General features: G+C 37.1%; 1 protein-coding gene across 1 annotated transcript in view; it reads left to right on the top strand.

Annotated features, from left to right (window-relative positions):
• The window catches only part of LOC117340312, an 83,978-nt gene extending 63,275 nt beyond the window's left edge, over positions 1–20,703 (top strand). The window contains exons 3-4 of the mRNA XM_033902082.1: positions 12,357–12,461; positions 20,629–20,703. Coding sequence (XP_033757973.1) covers positions 12,357–12,394 — 38 coding nt within the window. The 3' untranslated portion in view covers positions 12,395–12,461; positions 20,629–20,703. The remainder of the gene's footprint in view (positions 1–12,356; positions 12,462–20,628) is intronic.
• Positions 20,704–22,590: the final 1,887 nt, after the last annotated feature.

The raw sequence follows: 22,590 nt of genomic DNA, 5'->3' as shown, positions 1-22,590 counted from the left end.
AAATGATTATTTCTTATATTTGTAATGTTATTAAGATAAATTCTTACCTAGAGACAGAAAATAACGACAATTGATAGGAACCATTATTTAAGCGAAATTACAAAAAACTACTTACCTCTGAATATCCTCATTCACTGGCCCAGAATAGCCTCATTCACTGGCCTTAAGTAATTCAGTATTCATTCCCAATAACATAACTTTGCAAACTGCAAAAGAAAACCTAAATCCTTCGATTGGCCAATCTCCAGACAGAAAATAAGAGACTATATTATCTGTCGAGTACCTAAAAGACGAATATCATCGAGTCTGGTTCAATTTTAATTTGTACTTGGTTTCGAAATTCAATATTAAAAATTATGAAATTGATTAAGTTATGCCGCTATTGCACCTACCCCTTCCGATTTTGACGTTTCTGTCGACCTGTACTGAGTTTCCTCCATCGCCTCCTATGCATCAATATTAATGGCCCCTTAACATCACTAACGAGTCCTAGAGGGACGAAGCAGCTGGGTGGCACAGGTTAATTCAATTATAGCTACAATATCTAACTCTGAATTTGTATTGAAAATGGTTAATATCCAGTGTATGTTTTGAACAATCCTGCTGGATGTAGATGCAGAATAGGTCCTTTTCAAGTGGGTTTTTTATCTTGGAAAACATATTTCTTAAAAATTCCCTGTTATCGACAGTTTTTTTTCTATATCTATGTGCATATATAGAGAATCAATTTAGGTCTGTCATTAAAACACACATAAAACGTTAGTACGAGCAACCAGTCTATTGACGTTCTAACACGCCAGTTTTAGAAGTCAAAAAGGTCCGCAAGGACATTCATGAAGCATTTGTTCTTTTGGAAAAAAATTCATGGGACTCAGAAATCACACTTCAGTCAACGATGTCTTTAGTTCCTATGTAGTGTATATAAAGATTAATCTAAGTTGAACTACATTTTAAGATATAATGCTTTGTCATTTAAATACAATTAATCATGAAGATGATTCGCTAACATAAACTACTTTCTATGATTGCTGTTGTACTATCAGTGATTCCCTTAAACCTTCCATACTAACATAACAATACTGTTCGACCCCAGATAGCCTCTATAGCGACGTACATCACCCTCCCAGTAAAAGACAGCACCATAACGTCACATATCTCTGTCCTTTTTTCGTTTCCAACTACTTTGAGATTTATCCCACGAGACACCATGTTTTTGTGCCCTGTAATTTTTTCAGCTTCTTTTATGATTTAACCCTTCGCCCTCATAAAACTGACCAATAACGACAATACGTCATATTTATCAGTATCCTGTCATTTTTGAAGCTTTTTTAAAGATTTAGCCAATCACTCTCCCAGGAACACATAACCAACGATAGAACGTCATATTTCTTTGTCCTCTACCATCTTTTCCAGCTTGTTCTAATATTTAGCCCGTCACCCTCCCAGGAACAAACCACCAAATACTGTACATAATATTTCTGTGCCCTCGGCCATCTTTTCCAGCTTGTTTCAATATTGAGCCCGTCACCCTCCCATGAACACATCACAATCTGCCATATCTCTCTGTCTTTTGCCATCTCTTCAGTGTGCTCTTAGATTTAGTACATAACACTCACGTGAACAAACGTGAACTGACTGCCGATGCCTTACTCTGTTCTCTTCCAAAGTTTCATGCTGCTTTCAGTGTTTAGCCAACGACAGTACATGTACTCGATAATTCTCTTTCCCATGCCTTCATTTTCAGCTTGTTTAGGTTAGCCTAGCCTCGTATTGTCTACTAGCATACTTCTTCTCCAATTGATCCTCCACTTGCATCAGTTTGTGTCTTAGAGTCTGGTAAGAACCTTCCCGTTAATGCTTGATGCGGTTTTCCGTAGCATCTGCCAAATCTGTGTCCGTCATCTTTCGATATCATCTACTTCTTCTTCAATTTGATTACAAATGCATTTCATCAATATACGCTATATACTATGAAGTACAGTGGCCGGAAAGAGGTCGTGGTCAAATGAACGTTCAATCAAACAATCAAAGCGCCATTGGCTAAGGCTGTCTTCCTGTAAATCATCATGCTTTGTCGTTAGTGTAATGAGTGTTCCGTATGACAACCAAACTAAAATGGCCGCCCCTCGCAAGTCCCTCACGTCAAACATGTTGTATCTATTGGACAAAGTATGTGGAGTTTACACATTTTGGTTTGATACAACGGAAACTACCCCTACTGGAGTTAAAGTGAAAATAAAACCGGATATATCATCGGCTTAAACCATTCCAACACTGTTTCAGTTACCCTTTGTATGGCTACATCACTTTTTCTGTCATTTTTAATGCCTAACAGGCATAAACGAGACGCGTTTTCATTGGCTGAAAAATCCCTGTTGTATGGTAAGCATAGAGGTCACCCGAACACCGTCAGATCTTTACAATGTTGTGTATAATGATAATTCATATTTCCGTCATGTCATGCCTTATTAATGTCTCTTTATTGCCACGTTGGGATGTGTCTCTCTTGGTTTGGTTGTTTGGTTTGTTTTTGTTTAACGTCCTATTAACAGCCAGGGTCATTTAAGGACGTGCCAGGTTTGGAGGTGGAGGAAAGCCGGAGTACCCGGGGAAAAACAACCGGCCTACAGTCAGTACCTGGCAACTGCCCCACGTAGGTTTCGAACTCGCAACCCAGAGGTGGAGGGCTGGTGATAACGTGTCGGGACACCTTAACCACTCGGTCACCACGGCCCCTTGTGTCTCTCTTATATCACTCTGTTGTCTCTATAATATCTCTACGGTATCTCTCTGGTATCTCTCTGATGTCTCTATGATTTCTGCATGTCTCCCTGGTAAGTCGCTCTGTGATGTCTCTCTGGTATGTTTATCTGGTGTCTCCATGATGCATCTCTAGTATGTCTCTTTGGTGTCGCTGTTGTATATCTATGGTGTCTCTCTGATGTGTCTCTCTGATGTGTCTCTCTGATGTGTCTCACCTATGTGTTTCTCTGATGTGTCTCTCTGATGTGTCTCTTTGGTGTCGCTGTTTAATATCTATGTGTCTCTCTTATGTGTCTCTCTGATGTGTCTCTCTGATGTGTCTCTTTGGTGTCGCTGTTTAATATCTATGGTGTCTCTCTGATGCGTCTCTCTGATGTGTCTCACCTATGTGTTTCTCTGATGTGTCTTTCTGATGTGTCTCTCTGATGTGTCTCTTTGGTGTCGCTGTTGTATATATATGGTGTCTCTCTGATGTGTCTCTCTGATGTGTCTCTTTGGTGTCGCTGTTTAATATCTATGGTGTCTCTCTGATGTGTCTCTCATATGTGTCTCTCTGATGTGTCTCTTTGGTGTCGCTGTTGTATATATATGGGGGGGGGGGGGCCGCGGTGGCCGAGTGGTTAAGGTGTCCCGAAGTATATATATGGTGTCTCTCTGATGTGTCTCTCTGATGTGTCTCTCTGATGTGTCTCTCTGGTGTGTCTCTTTGGTGTCGCTGTTGTATATCTATGGTGTCTCGCTCATGTGTCTCACGTATGTGTCTCTCTAATATGTCTCTCTGATTTGTCTCTGTGATGTTTCTCTATGATGTCTCTCTGATGTCTCTCTCTGATGTCTCTCTGATGTGTCTCTGTGATCTGTTTCTGTGTTGTGCTTCCTGATGTGTCTTTCTGGTTCCTCTGTGGTATATCTATGGTGTGTCTACGATGTGTCTATGGTGTGTCTATGGTGTGTCTATGATGTGTCTATGGTGTGTCGATGGTGTGTCTATGGTGTGTCTATGGTGTGTCGATGGTGTGTCTAAAATGTGCCTATGGTGTGTATATGGTGTGTCTATGGTGTGTCTATGGTGTGTCTATGATGTGTCTATGGTGTGTCTATGATGTGTCTAAGGTGTGTCTATGGTGTGTCTATGGTGTGTCTATTATGTGTATATGGTGTGTCTATGGTGTGTCTATGATGTGTCTATGGTGTGTCTATGGTGTGTCTATGGTGTGTGTATGGTGTGTCTATGATGTGTCTATGGTGTGTCTATGGTGTGTCTATGATGTGTCTATGGTGTGTCTATGGTGTGTCTATGGTGTGTCTTTGGTGTGTATGGTCTCTCTATGGTGTGTCTATGATGTGTCTATGGTGTGTCTATGGTGTGTCTATGGTCTCTCTATGGTGTGTCTATGATGTGTCTATGATGTGTCTATGGTGTGTCTATGGTGTGTCTATGGTGTGTATGGTGTGTCTATGGTGTGTCTATGGTGTGTCTATGGTGTGTCTATGGTGTGTCGATGGTGTGTCTTTGATATCTCTATGGTGTGTCTATGATGTGTCTATGGTGTGTCTATGGTTTGTCTATGGTTTGTCTATGGTGTCTCAATGATGTGTCTATGGTGTGTCTATGGTGTGTCTATGGTGTGTCTATGGGGTGTCTATGGTGTGTCTATTATGTGTCTATGATGTGTCTATGGTGTGTCTATTATGTGTCTATTATGTGTCTATGGTGTGTCTATGGTTTGTCTATGGTTTGTCTATGATGTGTCTATGGTGTGTCTATAATGTGTATATGGTGTGTCTATGGTGTGTCTATCGTGTGTCGATGGTGTGTCTAAAATGTGCCTATGGTGTGTATATGGTGTGTCTATGGTGTGTCTATGGTGTGTCTATGATGTGTCTATGGTGTGTCTATGATGTGTCTATGGTGTGTCTATGGTGTGTCTATGATGTGTCTATGGTGTGTCTATGATGTGTCTATGGTGTGTCTATGGTGTGTCTATGGTTTGTCTATGGTTTGTCTATGGTGTGTCTATGATGTGTCTATGATGTGTCTATGATGTGTCTATGGTGTGTCTATGGTGTGTCTATGATGTGTCTATGGTGTGTCTATTATGTGTCTATGGTGTGTCTATTATGTGTCTATGGTGTGTCTATGGTTTGTCTATGGTTTGTCTATGGTGTGTCTATGATGTGTCTATGGTGTGTCTATGGTGTCTATGGTGTGTCTATGGTGTGTCTATGGTGTGTCTATGATGTGTATATGGTGTGTCTATGGTGTGTCTATGGTGTCTATGGTGTGTCTATGGTGTGTCTATGGTGTGTCTATGATGTGTATATGGTGTGTCTATGGTGTGTCTATATGGTGTGTCTATGGTGTGTCTATGGTGTGTCTATGGTGTGTATATGGTGTGTCTATGGTGTGTCTATGATGTGTATATGGTGTGTCTATGGTGTGTCTATAGTGTGTCTATGGTGTGTCTATGGTGTGTCTATGGTGTGTCTATAATGTGTCTATGGTGTGTCTATAATGTGTCTATGGTGTCTCTACGGTGTCTATATGGTGTGTCTATATGGTGTGTCTATGATGTGTCTATGGTGTATTTTGGGTGTGTCTATGGTGTGTCTATAGTGTGTCTATAGTGTGTCTATGGTGTGTCTATGATGTGTATATGGTGTGTCTATGGTGTGTCTATGGTGTGTCTATGATGTGTCTATGATGTGTCTATGGTGTGTCTATGATGTGTCTATGGTCTCTCTATGATGTGTCTATGGTGTGTCTATGATGTGTCTATGGTGTGTCTATGGTTGTCTCTATGGTGTCTCTATGGTGCGCCAAGGTGTGTCCATGGTGTCTCTATGATGTGTCTATGGTGTGTCTATGGTGTGTCTATGGTGTCTCTATGGTGTCTCTATGGTGTCTCTATGATGTGTCTATGGTGTGTCTATTGTGTCTCTATGGTGTGTATATGGTGTCTCTGTGGTGTGTCTATGGTGTCTCTATGGTGTCTCTATGGTGTCTCTATGGTCTCTCTATGGTCTCTCTATGGTCTCTCTATGATGTGTCTATGGTGTCTCTATGGTGTCTCTATGGTGTCTCTATGGTGTCTTTATGGTGTCTATTTGGTCTCTTTAGTGTCCAATACTGATGACCTCTGGTCAACTGATTCAGATGTGACTTTCAGAAAGGTGTGAATGGCTCTCTCTACAGTGTTGGACGAGTTTGATATCGTCTATCGTTGAACGCGGCAGTGCTTGATTTCACAGTGTTAGAACAGTCGGATTTGGGAAACAAGTAATTATTGAAAATCTAACATTGTGGGCATTCCGTTTGATTACGAGGTCCTATGTGTTTTCATATTTGTATATGTATATTCTCAGCGATATGATTCAGTTTAATTTTCTTTTTTGACTCTACGATACTAGTAAAAACCAAATAGCTAGTATACATGCACTTTTAGAATTTTTAAAAGAGAGATTAAGAGTTAGAAAGTATATTGCCAGAACATGCATGAAAGTTGCTAAATTCAGCATAAACTTGCAGAACTGGTAAGATTTTTTTAAATACCGGAAATGCAAAGGCAACGCATGAGTCGCCGCCCTCACAGCCTTTTTCACACATAGGACGGTCTATTATAAAGTAAAACACTTGTGTACCGATACTGAAGAGTGAAATTTTAACTAAGTAGTCAAATAATTACAATAGCCAAATGCATTATCAAATTGTTGAATAAGAAAACAAATATTCGAAGACTAAATGCTTTCATTATATATTAGATTATATGCCAAACAGTGAAATTCATATCGATTGTATATCAGGTAAACAAATAATAAAAAAAACACTTAATTGTATGTCAAGGAGTTATTTATCTATATAATAGCTAAATAATATATAAAACAAGAACCTTTTATAGAATTAGCCAAATTCTTTGTCAAACTCATAAATAATATATATACCACACATATATATAAATATATCAATCAATAAATTTTATACAAAACGATACAAATGTAGATTATATCTCAGGGTGTAAAATTTTATACGAACAGTCAAATTATATTTCAAATAATCGAATTATATACAGTCAGATTTAATACATTACATACAAACAGTAAAAAAATTGTCATTTTATGTATACATATATATACATCAATCACAATCCAATTATATACCAATGGTCTAATTCTAGATCAAAGTGTGAAACGGTTTTGTTAATTTATACATAAAACAGTCACATTATATATCAAACAGTTACATCATATAGATTAATCAAACTTCCGTATATACCCAGCAATCAAACTATAATTCAATCAATCAAATTGTATACAAATCAATAAAATTGTGTACCAGTCAATCGAATTGTGTACAAAGCAATCAAATTATATACCAATCAATGGAATCGTATACCAAGCAATCAACCTATATACCAAGCAATCGAATTGTATGCCATTCAATATATATTGTGTACCAGTCAATCGAATTGTGTACCAAGCAATCAAATTATATACCAATCAAAGGAATCGTATACCAAGCAATCAACCTATATACCATTCAATCGAATTGTGTGCCAAGCAAACAAACTATATACCAATCAGTCAAACTGTGCAACAGGCAGTCAAATTATATACCAGGTAATCAGATTGTGTATCAAGCAATCAAATTTTATAAGAAGCCATCAAATTATGTATCAAACAAATAATATATATGTCCAATTATTTATAAAACAGTTCAATAATATACCAAGGAATCAAATTATATATCAAGCAGTCACGTGATTCTCCTGTCAACTGATATGCCAATCATATCATATATCTTATTCATCATAGATACCGTAATAGCAGACTGCATTGATACTAGGCTATTTACTGACAACCGAGTGTTATATACCCAGACAATATGGTTACAAATCTGACTGATAAATTATATATCATATATAGCTACCATAACAGACAGTATATCCCCAGGCCGTGAATGGACTGTATCTACCAATCGAGGCTGTCTAGAGACTTTGTTTAGTGCCAGTTTTTAGTGTATTTCCAGACACTGTCGCCCAGAACGACCTAAGAGTAATATGCCTGCCTTACCTGAACATGTATGTACGTTGTCCATTTCCGTTTTGATAATAAGTGTGCACTGTAAGTAGATATAGATAATCACCACCTACCTCGTTAATATTATCCATGCTGGTCTATGTAAAACCAGTCGAAATCTGAAGATCAAGTTCAAAAGGAAATTCATTTAATGTGCTACATCATTAACATTTTTGTGCATATAAAAATTGTCGTTACATATATGTTGAATTTTCTCTGTAATATAATTTCCGTTTATTTAGATGAAGAACAGAGAAAGCGAAACATAAATAACAAAGTCCCCCGATATAACACGTATGTCTAAACAAACAGCTATAGCTCTGTATCCCTTAGTTCCCCCTCCCCGTCAGCAATTTTCCTAGCATTAGGGCAAAGGGAAACAACTCTTCATCAGCTTTAAATGCATCTTTAAATAGAAACTTAGTCATTTGATCAAGAAAAAAATGAAGTTTTAAGGGATTTTTTTTTTAAATGCAGAACAAACTGGTTTTCACGAATTAATCGATTTCATCAAGCGAGCAAGCAACCTTGTTGCTAGGATCTGTGCAAACTAAAATAAAATTGAGAGATTTAGAAAGTTTAACAAAATTGTAGACAATAGGAGAAATACAACTCGCAGGAAATGGTTTGTTATGCATTATGTATCAGCTAATCTTCAAGTGTGAGTTACAAAGAATACAACTGTTATATGACCAAATCTGTCGAGCTTGTTTCTTCTTTCAGAGTGTTTTTGCATCATGACATCAACAAAGACAATGGTCTTCGTTTTAAAATATGGTATCTGTAGATAATACTACAGACAATGTCTATATTGTAAAGGTCGATATATATATATATATATAATACTACAGACAATGGTCTATATTGTAAAGGTCGATATATATATATATATATAATACTACAGACAATGTCTATATTGTAAAGGTCGATATATATATATATATAATACCACAGACAATGGTCTATATTGTAGAGGTCGATATATATATATATATATAATACCACAGACAATGTCTATATTGTAAAGGTCGATATATATATATATATATAATACTACAGACAATGTCTGTATTGTAAAGGTCGATATATATATATATATAATACTACAGACAATGGTCTATATTGTAAAGGTCGATATATATATAATACCACAGACAATGTCTATATTGTAAAGGTCGATATATATATATATATAATACCACAGACAATGTCTATATTGTAAAGGTCGATATATATATATATATATAATACTACAGACAATGTCTGTATTGTAAAGGTCGATATATATATATATATATATAATACTACAGACAATGTCTATATTGTAAAGGTCGATATATATATAATACTAGACAATGTCTATATTGTAAAGGTCGATATATATATAATACTAGACAATGTCTATATTGTAAAGGTCGATATATATATATATATATAATACCACAGACAATGTCTATATTGTAAAGGTCGATATATATATATATATAATACCACAGACAATGGTCTATATTGTAAAGGTCGATATATATATTTCTACCACAATACCCTGTGTTATTCAACTCTCAGACCATCAGTTAATCATTACAGCTGTTGATTAACAATCTGTTTATACCACACGTGGTATAAACTCTGTACGCATTTTGATTGGCTAACACGGTGAACTTTGACCCAAGCTGCAATTGTTATTGACGTCATCAATAATCTAATGACGTCACATCACCGGGTCCCGGACGTCACCGGTACACTTTATTTGCATACGCGAAATTATACTTGGCCACGTTTCCCTTTGATTCAAGCCGATATTATTGTGGTAGAAAAAGGTCACACGACTCGAAATTGTTGGATATGGAATTTATTTCACACTCGTAAGTTATTTTTTAAAAGTTGCAAAAAACACTCGCTTAAGTTCGTGTCTTTTGTAACTTTAAAAAAATAACTTACTCGTGTGAAATAAATTCCATATCCAACAACCACTCGTTGTGTAACCTCTATATATATAATACCACAGACAATGTCTATATTGTAAAGGTCGATATATATATATATATAATACTACAGACAATGTCTATATTGTAAAGGTCGATATATATATATATATAATACCACAGACAATGTCTATATTGTAAAGGTCGATATATATATATATATATAATACTACAGACAATGTCTGTATTGTAAAGGTCGATATATATATATATATATAATACTACAGACAATGGTCTATATTGTAAAGGTCGATATATATATATATATATATAATACTACAGACAATGTCTATATTGTAAAGGTCGATATATATATATATATAATACCACAGACAATGTCTATATTGTAAAGGTCGATATATATATATATATATAATACTACAGACAATGTCTATATTGTAAAGGTCGATATATATATATATATATAATACTACAGACAATGTCTATATTGTAAAGGTCGATATATATATAATACCACAGACATGGCATTTCTATAAACGTCGCTCTATGGAGGTAATACTGAAGTCATAGGTTCTTTTTCAATTATTCAAATATGAAAAGGAAATCGTACTCTCCTCCCGAATCGTCTTCTGACAACCTTAATAATAGCAAACTCAATGATCTACTACTGGCTCAGAGTCTGATGACGGCTGGTTCAGGCAAGATGGAGCGAAACGTTGAAACGTTTCGGGTTTTTTTAGCCTCTCCACCGATTCATCAGGCCTCTTGTCTTTTTGACATTTTCGCAACTATTATGCTTTCATACGTTGAGAGAAACCACCTCTCGGTATAATTTTATAATGTTATAGACACGCGACTATCAATCACCGAAAACATGCCAACAGTCAAACTTCACGTCTTGTTCATAATATACAGTGTATCACCTCGTCATATTTGTGGCGAAATCGTAATCTCCGTGTGGTTGTGAGACTGTAGGAAACTCTATCATTCTAGCCTGTCGGGCATGTGTGTAGCATTAAGATGTTAGGACCTCACAACACGTTTAGGAATAAGTTACAACGTGCTCACTCAGGAATACCAAGTTCGGCTGAGTTATAGAGCCACGGACTTCCGTGATCGAGCTGACGGGAACTTGTCATCGTTACCCGTACGATCACAATGGAAGAAATCATTTTTTCTAAATTATCAGAAGTTGACAATTTGATGATAACCTATACAACTCATGCTTACATCATTACTAGCACTGATCATTGATATAATCTCTCCCTACTTACGGATGTGACAGAGAAATTTCAAACCTGAGGAGTGATATACTTTGATGTAATCTAACCATTGGCAGAGTCTCGGGTTAGACAACCAAGAATATCACTCCTCGAAATTGAGGCTGCACGTCATCAATGTAGGAGGAGCTTATTTTTCTCCCATCATCTTGAAGAAAAAAAAATATTGTAATTTAACACAACATTTGCTTGACGCGATTACACTATCGTTGTGACGTCATTGCATTATTGCGGTGACGTCATTGTAGTGTTGCCGTAACGTCATGATATTGTTGCCGTGACGTCATTTTATTACTGTGCTATTTGTCCTCCCTAGGGGTTGACTTAGAATTCACACTCATGGTGGTGACAAATAAATCAAAAAGTGAATCAAGACTCAAATCTGTGAACGACGGGAGAAATAAAAATTTAAATGATATGATAAAACGTCTAGTTTTTGACCAATCAGAACGGTGCTTTCTATTCACTGCTTGAGATCCTTCTATTCTCGGTTCTGATCCAAATGAAGCGAAGGTAGAATACGTGGCTATTTTGCTGCATCTATTCTTTGCAGGGTTATAATCAAATACTTATTTGACAATTATTTTGTGGGCAAAACTCAACCGATAAGAGATTTATTGTATTTCTCGTTGTCAAGCGTAAGATAATTATACGATAGCGAATATTAGGCTACAGTTTCATTGAAAAATATTCTCAACGCTTCTGCTTTATTACGGCCGCCTTCCCGTTGTATGTTTTCAATTTTGCTTTTTGTTGTTGTCAATTTTGACATCATTCTCTAATACATTACATATGTCAGTTTGATGTGTATGTCAGTATCACGTGTATGTCGGTTTCACGTGTATGTCAATGTCACGTGTATGTCAGTGTCACGTGTATGTCAGTGTCACGTGTATGTCAGTGTCACGTTAATGTCATTGTCACGTGTATGTCAATGTCACGTGTATGTCAGTGTCACGTTAATGTCATTGTCACGTGTATGTCAATGTCACGTGTATGTAAGTGTCATGTGTCATGTGTATGTCACTGTCACGTGTATGTCGGTTTCACGTGTGTGTCAATGTCACGTGTATGTCAGTGTCATGTGCCATGTGTATGTCTCTGTCACGTGTATGTCGGTTTCACGTGTGTGTCAATGTCACGTGTATGTCATTGTCACGTGTATGTAAGTTTCTCGTGTTTCAGCGGCATAATCCTTCATCGTTTAGAATTCAAAATTATCATCTTGGATTTTTCTACATTCTGAATGCATCGGATTGAATACCCTCTAATACAACCTTGTCTATTTCAGGAGGATTGAACCTAGAGTACTCCTATTCGTCTCAGTAATGACATTTGGTTGATCACCCAACTTACCATTGACCAGGATATTGTCTAGATTCCTTGAAATGAGTAAGTAAGTAAACTCACTCACTCACTCACTCACTCACTCACTCACTCACTCACTCTTAATTCATTTATCTATTTATTTATTTAATTATTCATTGGGAGAGGGTCGTGTTTCGATACTTACATTTTCTTCTTTCAAAGTCTGAAAGTTTGAAAGCCTATGACACCTAAATCAAGATTCAAATCTAACATTATTTCGTGGTATACCAAAGAACTGATTCGTTTCCAGATTCCAAGTCACTAGATCAGTACTCGCGGCTTCTCACGTCGTAAAAACGTTAAGTTGTTATACTTAAGTTAATTTGTACAAATTGAGCGCATCACAAAGATAGCCCAATGGCCTGTTATGTGAACAATACTGATGATAAGATCAAATTTTTTTCGAACTGGTACATTCTATACCTGATGTGCCGGTCTACATTAAAGGCCAGATCAACTTCAACAGTATCAGTTTAAATCAACTCCCGACGGGGATACAGCAGTTAGTTGCATGACACACTTTTTAATGGCGAGAAAAAGATACTGTCCGGTATACCTGTATCGAAACTAACACCGCAACAATTCAGAGTAAAATTCTAACTCTCACTACTAATTGTAGGTTTAGTACTATCAGAGCTGCTAGTGTCGAGATGTTTTATTTTTAAGAAATTATTTTTTTTAAATGTTTTCAACATTGTTATGAACTAGTCTACATCAAACAAACAAAACTGTTCAGAATAACAACACATACACACAAAATAGTCCACAGTAACACAACACATACACACAAAATAGTCCATAGTAACACAACACATACACACAAAATAGTCCACAGTAACACAACACATACACACAAAATAGTTCACAGTAACACAACACATACACACAAAATAGTCCATATAACACAACACATACACACAAAATAGTCCACAGTTACACAACACATACACACAAAATAGTCCACAGTAACACAACACATACACACAAAATAGTCCACAGTAACACAACACATACACACAAAATAGTCCATAGTAACACAACACATACACACAAAATAGTCCACAGTAACACAACACATACACACAAAATAGTTCACAGTAACACAACACATACACACAAAATAGTCCATATAACACAACACATACACACAAAATAGTCCACAGTTACACAACACATACACACAAAATAGTCCACAGAAACACAACACATACACACAAAATAGTCCATATAACACAACACATACGGACAAAATAGTCCACAGTTACACAACACATACACACAAAATAGTCCATATAACACAACACATACAAACAAAATAGTCCACAGTAACAACACATACACACAAAATAGTCCAAATATCACAACACATACGGACAAAATTGTCCATTTAACACAACACATAATGACAAAATAGTCCACAGTTACAACACATACAGACAAAATAGTCCACAGTAACACAACACATACACACAAAATAGTCCACAGTAGCACAACACCTATAGACAAAATAGTCCACAGTAACACAACACATACACACAAAATAGTCCACAGAAACACAACACATACACACAAAATAGTCCATATAACACAACACATACACACAAAATAGTCCATATAACACAACACATACAAACAAAATAGTCCACAGTAACAACACATACACACAAAATAGTCCAAATATCACAACACATACGGACAAAATTGTCCATTTGACACAACACATAATGACAAAATAGTCCACAGTTACAACACATACACACAAAATAGTCCACAGTAACAACACATACACACAAAATAGTCCACAGTAACACAACACATACGGACAAAATAGTCCACAGTAACACAACACATACGGACAAAATAGTCCACAGTAACAACACATACACACAAAATAGTCCACAGTAACACAACACATACACACAAAATAGTCCACAGTAACAACAAAACACACAAAATAGTCCACAGTAACACAACAAATACACACAAAATAGTCCACAGTAACACAACACATACACACAAAGAGTCCACAGTAACACAACACATACAAACAAAATAGTCCACAGTAACACAACACATACACACAAAATAGTCCACAGTAACACAACACATACACACAAAGAGTCCACAGTAACACAACACATACACACAAAACAGTCCACAGTAACACAACACATACACACAAAATAGTCCACAGTAACACAACACATACACACAAAATAGTCCACAGTAACACAACACATACACACAAAATAGTCCACAGTAACACAACACATACACACAAAATAGTCCACAGTAACACAACACATACACACAAAATAGTCCACAGTAACACAACACATACACACAAAATAGTCCACAGTAACACAACACATACACACAAAATAGTCCACAGTAACACAACACATACACACAAAATAGTCCACAGTAACACAACACATACACACAAAATAGTCCACAGTAACACAACACATACACACAAAATAGTCCACAGTAACACAACACATACACACAAAATAGTCCACAGTAACACAACACATACACACAAAATAGTCCACAGTAACACAACACATACACACAAAATAGTCCACAGTAACACAACACATACACACAAAATAGTCCACAGTAACACAACACATACACACAAAATAGTCCACAGTAACACAACACATACACACAAAATAGTCCACAGTAACACAACACATACACACAAAATAGTCCACAGTAACACAACACATACACACAAAATAGTCCACAGTAACACAACACATACACACAAAATAGTCCACAGTAACACAACACATACACACAAAATAGTCCACAGTAACACAACACATACACACAAAATAGTCCACAGTAACACAACACATACACACAAATAGTCCACAGTACACAACACATACACACAAAATAGTCCACAGTAACACAACACATACACACAAAATAGTCCACAGTAACACAACACATACACACAAAATAGTCCACAGTAACACAACACATACACACAAAATAGTCCACAGTAACACAACACATACACACAAAATAGTCCACAGTAACACAACACATACACACAAAATAGTCCACAGTAACACAACACATACACACAAAATAGTCCACAGTAACACAACACATACACACAAAATAGTCCACAGTAACACAACACATACACACAAAATAGTCCACAGTAACACAACACATACACACAAAATAGTCCACAGTAACACAACACATACACACAAAATAGTCCACAGTAACACAACACATACACACAAAATAGTCCACAGTAACACAACACATACACACAAATAGTCCACAGTAACACAACACATACACACAAAATAGTCCACAGTAACACAACACATACACACAAAATAGTCCACAGTAACACAACACATACACACAAAATAGTCCACAGTAACACAACACATACACACAAAGAGTCCACAGTAACACAACACATACACACAAAATAGTCCACAGTAACACACACATACACACAAAATAGTCCACAGTAACACAACACATACACACAAAATAGTCCACAGTAACACAACACATACACACAAAATAGTCCACAGTAACACAACACATACACACAAAATAGTCCACAGTAACACAACACATACACACAAAATAGTCCACAGTAACACAACACATACACACAAAATAGTCCACAGTAACACAACACATACACACAAAATAGTCCATTTAACACAACACAAACACACAAAATAGTAAACATACAAATAAACAGCAACACAAAATACAGACAAAAATAGTTCCACGTAACACAAACACATACAGAACAAAATAGTCCACAGTAACAACACTACACCCAAACATACACACACACAAATAGTCCACATATAACACAACACATACACAAAAATAGTCCACAGTAACAAACAATACACACAACAAAATAGTCCACAGTAACACAACACATACAACACAAAATAACCACAGTAACAAACACATACACACAAAATAGTACCAGTAACACAAACACATACACACAAAATAGTCACAGTAACACAACCACATACAAACAAACATAGTCCACACATACACACACCAAAAAGTCACAGACACAACACTATACCACAAAATAGTTCCAAGTAAACACAACACAACACACAAAATAGTCCACAGTAACACAACACATACACACAAAATAGTCCACAGTAACACAACACATACACACAAAATAGTCCACAGTAACACAACACATACACACAAAATAGTCCACAGTAACAACAAAACACACAAAATAGTCCACAGTAACACAACACATACACACAAAATAGTCCACAGTAACACAACACATACACACAAAATAGTCCACAGTAACAACACATACACACAAAATAGTCCACAGTAACACAACCAAATCACACAGTACCAAAATAGTCCACAGGTAAACACAAACACACTATACGACAACAAATAGTCACACAGTAACCACAACACACATACACACAAAATAGTCCACAGTCAAAAACACACCAATAGTATATCCACAGACCAAACACAAAAATACACACAGTCAACAACCAACAATACACATCAATCACCCACACAAAATATACCACAGTCCAATCACAAATATACCACGTCAACACAAAAATAGTACCACAGTCAACACACAAAAATACCACAGTGTCAACACACAAATATACCACAGTCAACACACACAAATATCCAAGCTCAACACACAAAATAACCACACGTAAACCACAAACAACAATACACACAAATATCCACAGGTCCAACACATAAAAACCACACTCAAACACACAAAATATCCCACAGCGTTCAACACACAATACACACAAAAGACAGGTCCACAGTAACACAAAATATACACGCTCACACAAAATCCAAGTCACACACAAAATAACACAGCGTCAACACAAAATCACAAGCTCAACACACAAAATAGTACCACAGTAACAACACAAACACACAGTCACACCACAAAATACACAACAAGTCAACACAACAAAATCACACGTCAACACAACAAAAGTCACACACGATACAACCACAAAATAACCACAGTCAACACACAAAATACCACAGTCACACACCAAATACCACCATCAAACACACAAAATTCCACGTCCAACACACACAAAACACACATCAACCAACAAAAATATCCACAGTAACAACAAAATATCACAGTAACACACAAAATAGCCACAGTCACACACAAAACAACACATAACATAGTCTAACACCAAAATATTACCACAGCGTCAACACACACAAATTAGTCACACACACAAAACCAAGTCAACACACAAAATAACCACGCTTCAAACACACACAAAATATACCACAGCGTTAACACACAAAATATACCACAGCGTTAACATACAAAATATACCACAGCGTCAACACACAAAATATACCACAGCGTCAACACACAAAATATACCACAGTCAACACACACAAAATACACCACAGCGTCAACACACAAAATACGCCACAGTCAACACACACAAAATACACCACAGCATCAACACACAAAATATACCACAGCGCCAACACACAAAATACACCACAGCGTCAACACACACAAAATATACCACAGCATCAACACACACAAAATACACCACAGCGTCAACACACACAAAATATACCACAGCATCAACACACCTAAAATATACCACAGCGTCAACACACACAAAATATACCACAGCGTCAACACACCTAAAATATACCACAGCGTCAACACACAAAATATACCACAGCGTCAACATACAAAATATACCACAGCGTCAACATACAAAATATACCACAGCGTTAACACACAAAATATACCACAGCGTCAACATACAAAATATACCACAGCGTCAACACACACAAAATATACCACAGCATCAACACACCTAAAATATACCACAGCGTCAACACACACAAAATATGCCACAGCGTCAACACACCTAAAATATACCACAGCGTCAACACACACAAAATACACCACAGTCAACACACACAAAATATGCCACAGTCAACACACACAAAATATACCACAGTCAACACACACAAAATACACCACAGCGTCAACACACACAAAATATACACCACAATCAACACACACAAAATATACCACAGTCAAAACACACAAAATACACCACAGCATCAACACACACAAAATATACCACAGCGTCAAAACACACAAAATATACCACAGCGTCAACACACACAAAATATACCACAGTCAACACACACAAAATATACCACAGCGTCAACACACACAAAATATACCACAGCAAAACACAAAATAACCACAGCAACACACAAATATACTCCACAACATACACACACACACAAAATACACCACAGTCAACACACACAAAATACACCACAGCGTCAACACACACAAAATATACCACAGCGTCAACACACACAAAATATACCACAGCGTCAACACACACAAAATATACCACAGCGTCAACACACACAAATATACCACAGTCAACACACACAAAATATACCACAGCACAACACACACAAAATATACCACAGCGTCAAAACACACAAAGTATACCACAGCATCAACACACCTAAAATATACCACAGCGTCAACACACCTAAAATATACCACAGCGTCAACACACACAAAATATACCACAGCGTCAACACACACAAAATATACCACAGCGTCAACACACACAAAATACACCACAGCGTCAACACACACAAAATATACCACAGCGTCAACACACACAAAATATACCACAGCGTCAACACACACAAAATATACCACAGCGTCAACACACACAAATATACCACAGCGTCAACACACACAAAATATACCACAGCGTCAACACACACAAAATATACCACAGCGTCAACACACACAAAATATACCACAGCGTCAACACACACAAAATATACCACAGCGTCAACACACACAAAATATACCACAACGTCAACACACACAAAATATACCACAGCGTCAACACACACAAAATATACCACAGCGTCAACACACACAAAATATACCACAATCAACACACACAAAATATACCACAGTCAACACACACAAAATATACCACAGCGTCAACACACACAAAATATACCACAGCGTCAACACACACAAAATATACCACAGCGTCAACACACACAAAATATACCACAGCGTCAACACACACAAAATATACCACAGCGTCAACACACACAAAATATACCACATCAACACACACAAAATATACCACAGTCAACACACACAAAATATACCACAGCGTCAACACACACAAAATATACCACAGCGTCAACACACACAAAATATACCACAGTCAACACACACAAAAAGACACAGTCAACACACACAAAATGAACCACAATCAACAACACAAAATAACACAGCAAACACACAAAATATACACAGCGTCAACACACACAAATTACCAATCACCACAAAATAACACAGTAAACAAAGATAACCGGTCAAAACAAAAATACCACAATCAACACAAAAAATATACAAGGTCAACACACCAAAAATACCACAGTCAACACAAAAAATAACCACAGTCAACACAAACATACCAAGCTCAACCAATTACCACAGCACAACAAATACACAACACACACACAAAAAACACAGCAACAACAAAATACAGTACACACACAATCCATCAACACACAAAATATACCACAGTCAACACACACAAAATATACCACAGTCAAAACACACAAATATACCACAGTCAACACACACAAAATATGCCACAGTCAACACACACAAAATATGCCAGAGTCAACACACACAAAATATACCACAGCGTCAATACACACAAAATACACCACAATCAACACACACAAAATATGCCACAGTCAACACACACAAAATACACCACAGTCAACACACACAAAATACACCACAGTCAACACACACAAAATACACCACAGCGTCAACACACACAAAATACACCACAGCGTCAACACACACAAAATATGCCACAGTCAAAACACGCAAAATATGCCACAGTCAACACACACAAAATACACCACAATCAACACACACAAAATACACCACAGTCAACACACACAAAATATGCCACAGCTACAACAGGTGCAGATGATTTGACCTTGTGTTTATATAGAGTATAATGGCCAGTACTTGTTTGTGATCTTCTTGTCTGTGTTATTGTTTGTTAAAATGGTTCTTGCTTATTTTCTAGATCCGAAAAAAGGAGAGAATACTTTGGATCAATTGACGGTGGGAATGGAAAAAGAAAATACATTACAGCGGAAGGGTAAGACATTTACTTTGATTTAAATTTTAATGCCGTTTCCTGATTTGATGGATGGATGGATGGATGGATGGATGGATTGTCATAATTCGATCTATCACATCATACTGGCAATAAAGGCTTTTTTTCTCAAATCATTTTGCATACGATTACGCTATATATGCCTCTTTCGATATCGTGATTAAAGTAACAAAGTGACGTACGTCGAAATCAAACAAATAATTATTAGAAAAAAAATCTATATAACCATCACTAGACTAAATTGCTTCGATGATAAGACTCCCTAGGAACAGTGACATTATATCCCTTTAATCTTAGGAACTCTTTAACTGAAACACTGCAAATGCAACAATTCATAATTAAATGTGGAATGAGATTTGACTATTGTCTGATTGTTGGATTTAACGCCCCCTGAACAACCAGAGTCATATTAAGGCGGGAATGTCTTGTGGTAGTTGGTGACTAGCTCACTGAACAACATACAGGAGGCCCGTCGCATGCCATCCAGAGCAATTAGGGTAAAGTGTCTTGCCCAAGGACACAACCACGACAGCACAGATCCGCCTGTTACTCTGATTACTGAGAAACACAAACCGACACGGGTAATGACTCTCGAACATGTCGGTTTGTGTTTCTCGGGAATATAGATAAACTTTTTAGAAAATTTTAGAGTAATGTCCCTTGTTTCTGTTACAGACATCGGAGGACAAAGAAGAGGAAAGCGTGACAGAGAGGCCACACAAATCGTAAGTTATATCTCTACATACATTGGACTTAGAAACGTAAAACTGGAATGAATATGTCACCTTTCTTGCTAAGGCTAGTGAGAATTCCTATATAGCCTTGTAGTGTAATAGGAGTGGGAAAATGCACGGCCAGACCGGGGTTCGAACCCGGGACCTCCGAACACTAGCCGGATGCTCTACCGATTGAGCTACCTGGTCGCCGATGATCGACCCGGTCCAGTTCCGCTACACTCTTCCCTCCTATTTGTTTAAGTCTTCGACCCCGAAGACTTCACAACTCACAACCCAGGTTCGGGTATCCCCTTGTCACGTATTCACCTCACTTGAAACAAGGTTTGGTCACAGGCACCAAATGTAATAGGAGTGGAAAAATGCACGGCCAGACCGGGGTTCGAACCCGGGACCTTCGAACACTAGCCGGATGCTCTACCGATTGAGCTACCTGGTCGCCGATGATATACCCGGTCCAGTTCCACTACAGTAGTATAAGGCCCCATTAGTGAGCGATAGTTCGCTAGTTCGAACCCCTATCGCGAACAAGATAATTTTCATTATTCCGTCCCAGCCCGATCACCTGTGTACCGATGTTAAATCTTTTCAATTGAATTTAGGGAGTATGAACATTTTGGACTTGTCCCAAGCAATACAGTTGAAGAATAGTTCCAAACAATACAGTTGAAGAATAGTCCCAAACAATACAGTTGAAGAATAGTCCCAAACAATACAGTTGAAGGATAGTCCCAAACAATACAGTTGAAGAATAGTTCCAAACAATACAGTTGAAGAATAATTCCAAACAATACAGTTGAAGGATAGTCCCAAACAATACAGTTGAAGAATAGTCCCAAACAATACAGTTGAAGAATAGTCCCAAACAATACAGTTGAAGGATAGTCCCAAACAATACAGTTGAAGAATAGTCCCAAACAATACAGTTGAAGGATAGTCCCAAACAATACAGTTGAAGAATAGTCCCAAACAATACAGTTGAAGGATAGTCCCAAACAATACAGTTGAAGGATAGTCCCAAACAATACAGTTGAAGGATAGTCCCAAACAATACAGTTGAAGAATAGTCCCAAACAATACAGTTGAAGGATAGTCCCAAACAATACAGTTGAAGGATAGTCCCAAACAATACAGT

Source organism: Pecten maximus, chromosome 13, assembly GCF_902652985.1.
Source record: "Pecten maximus chromosome 13, xPecMax1.1, whole genome shotgun sequence".
Taxonomy (NCBI): domain Eukaryota; kingdom Metazoa; phylum Mollusca; class Bivalvia; order Pectinida; family Pectinidae; genus Pecten; species Pecten maximus.
This window is presented reverse-complemented; position numbering and strand designations above follow the sequence as displayed.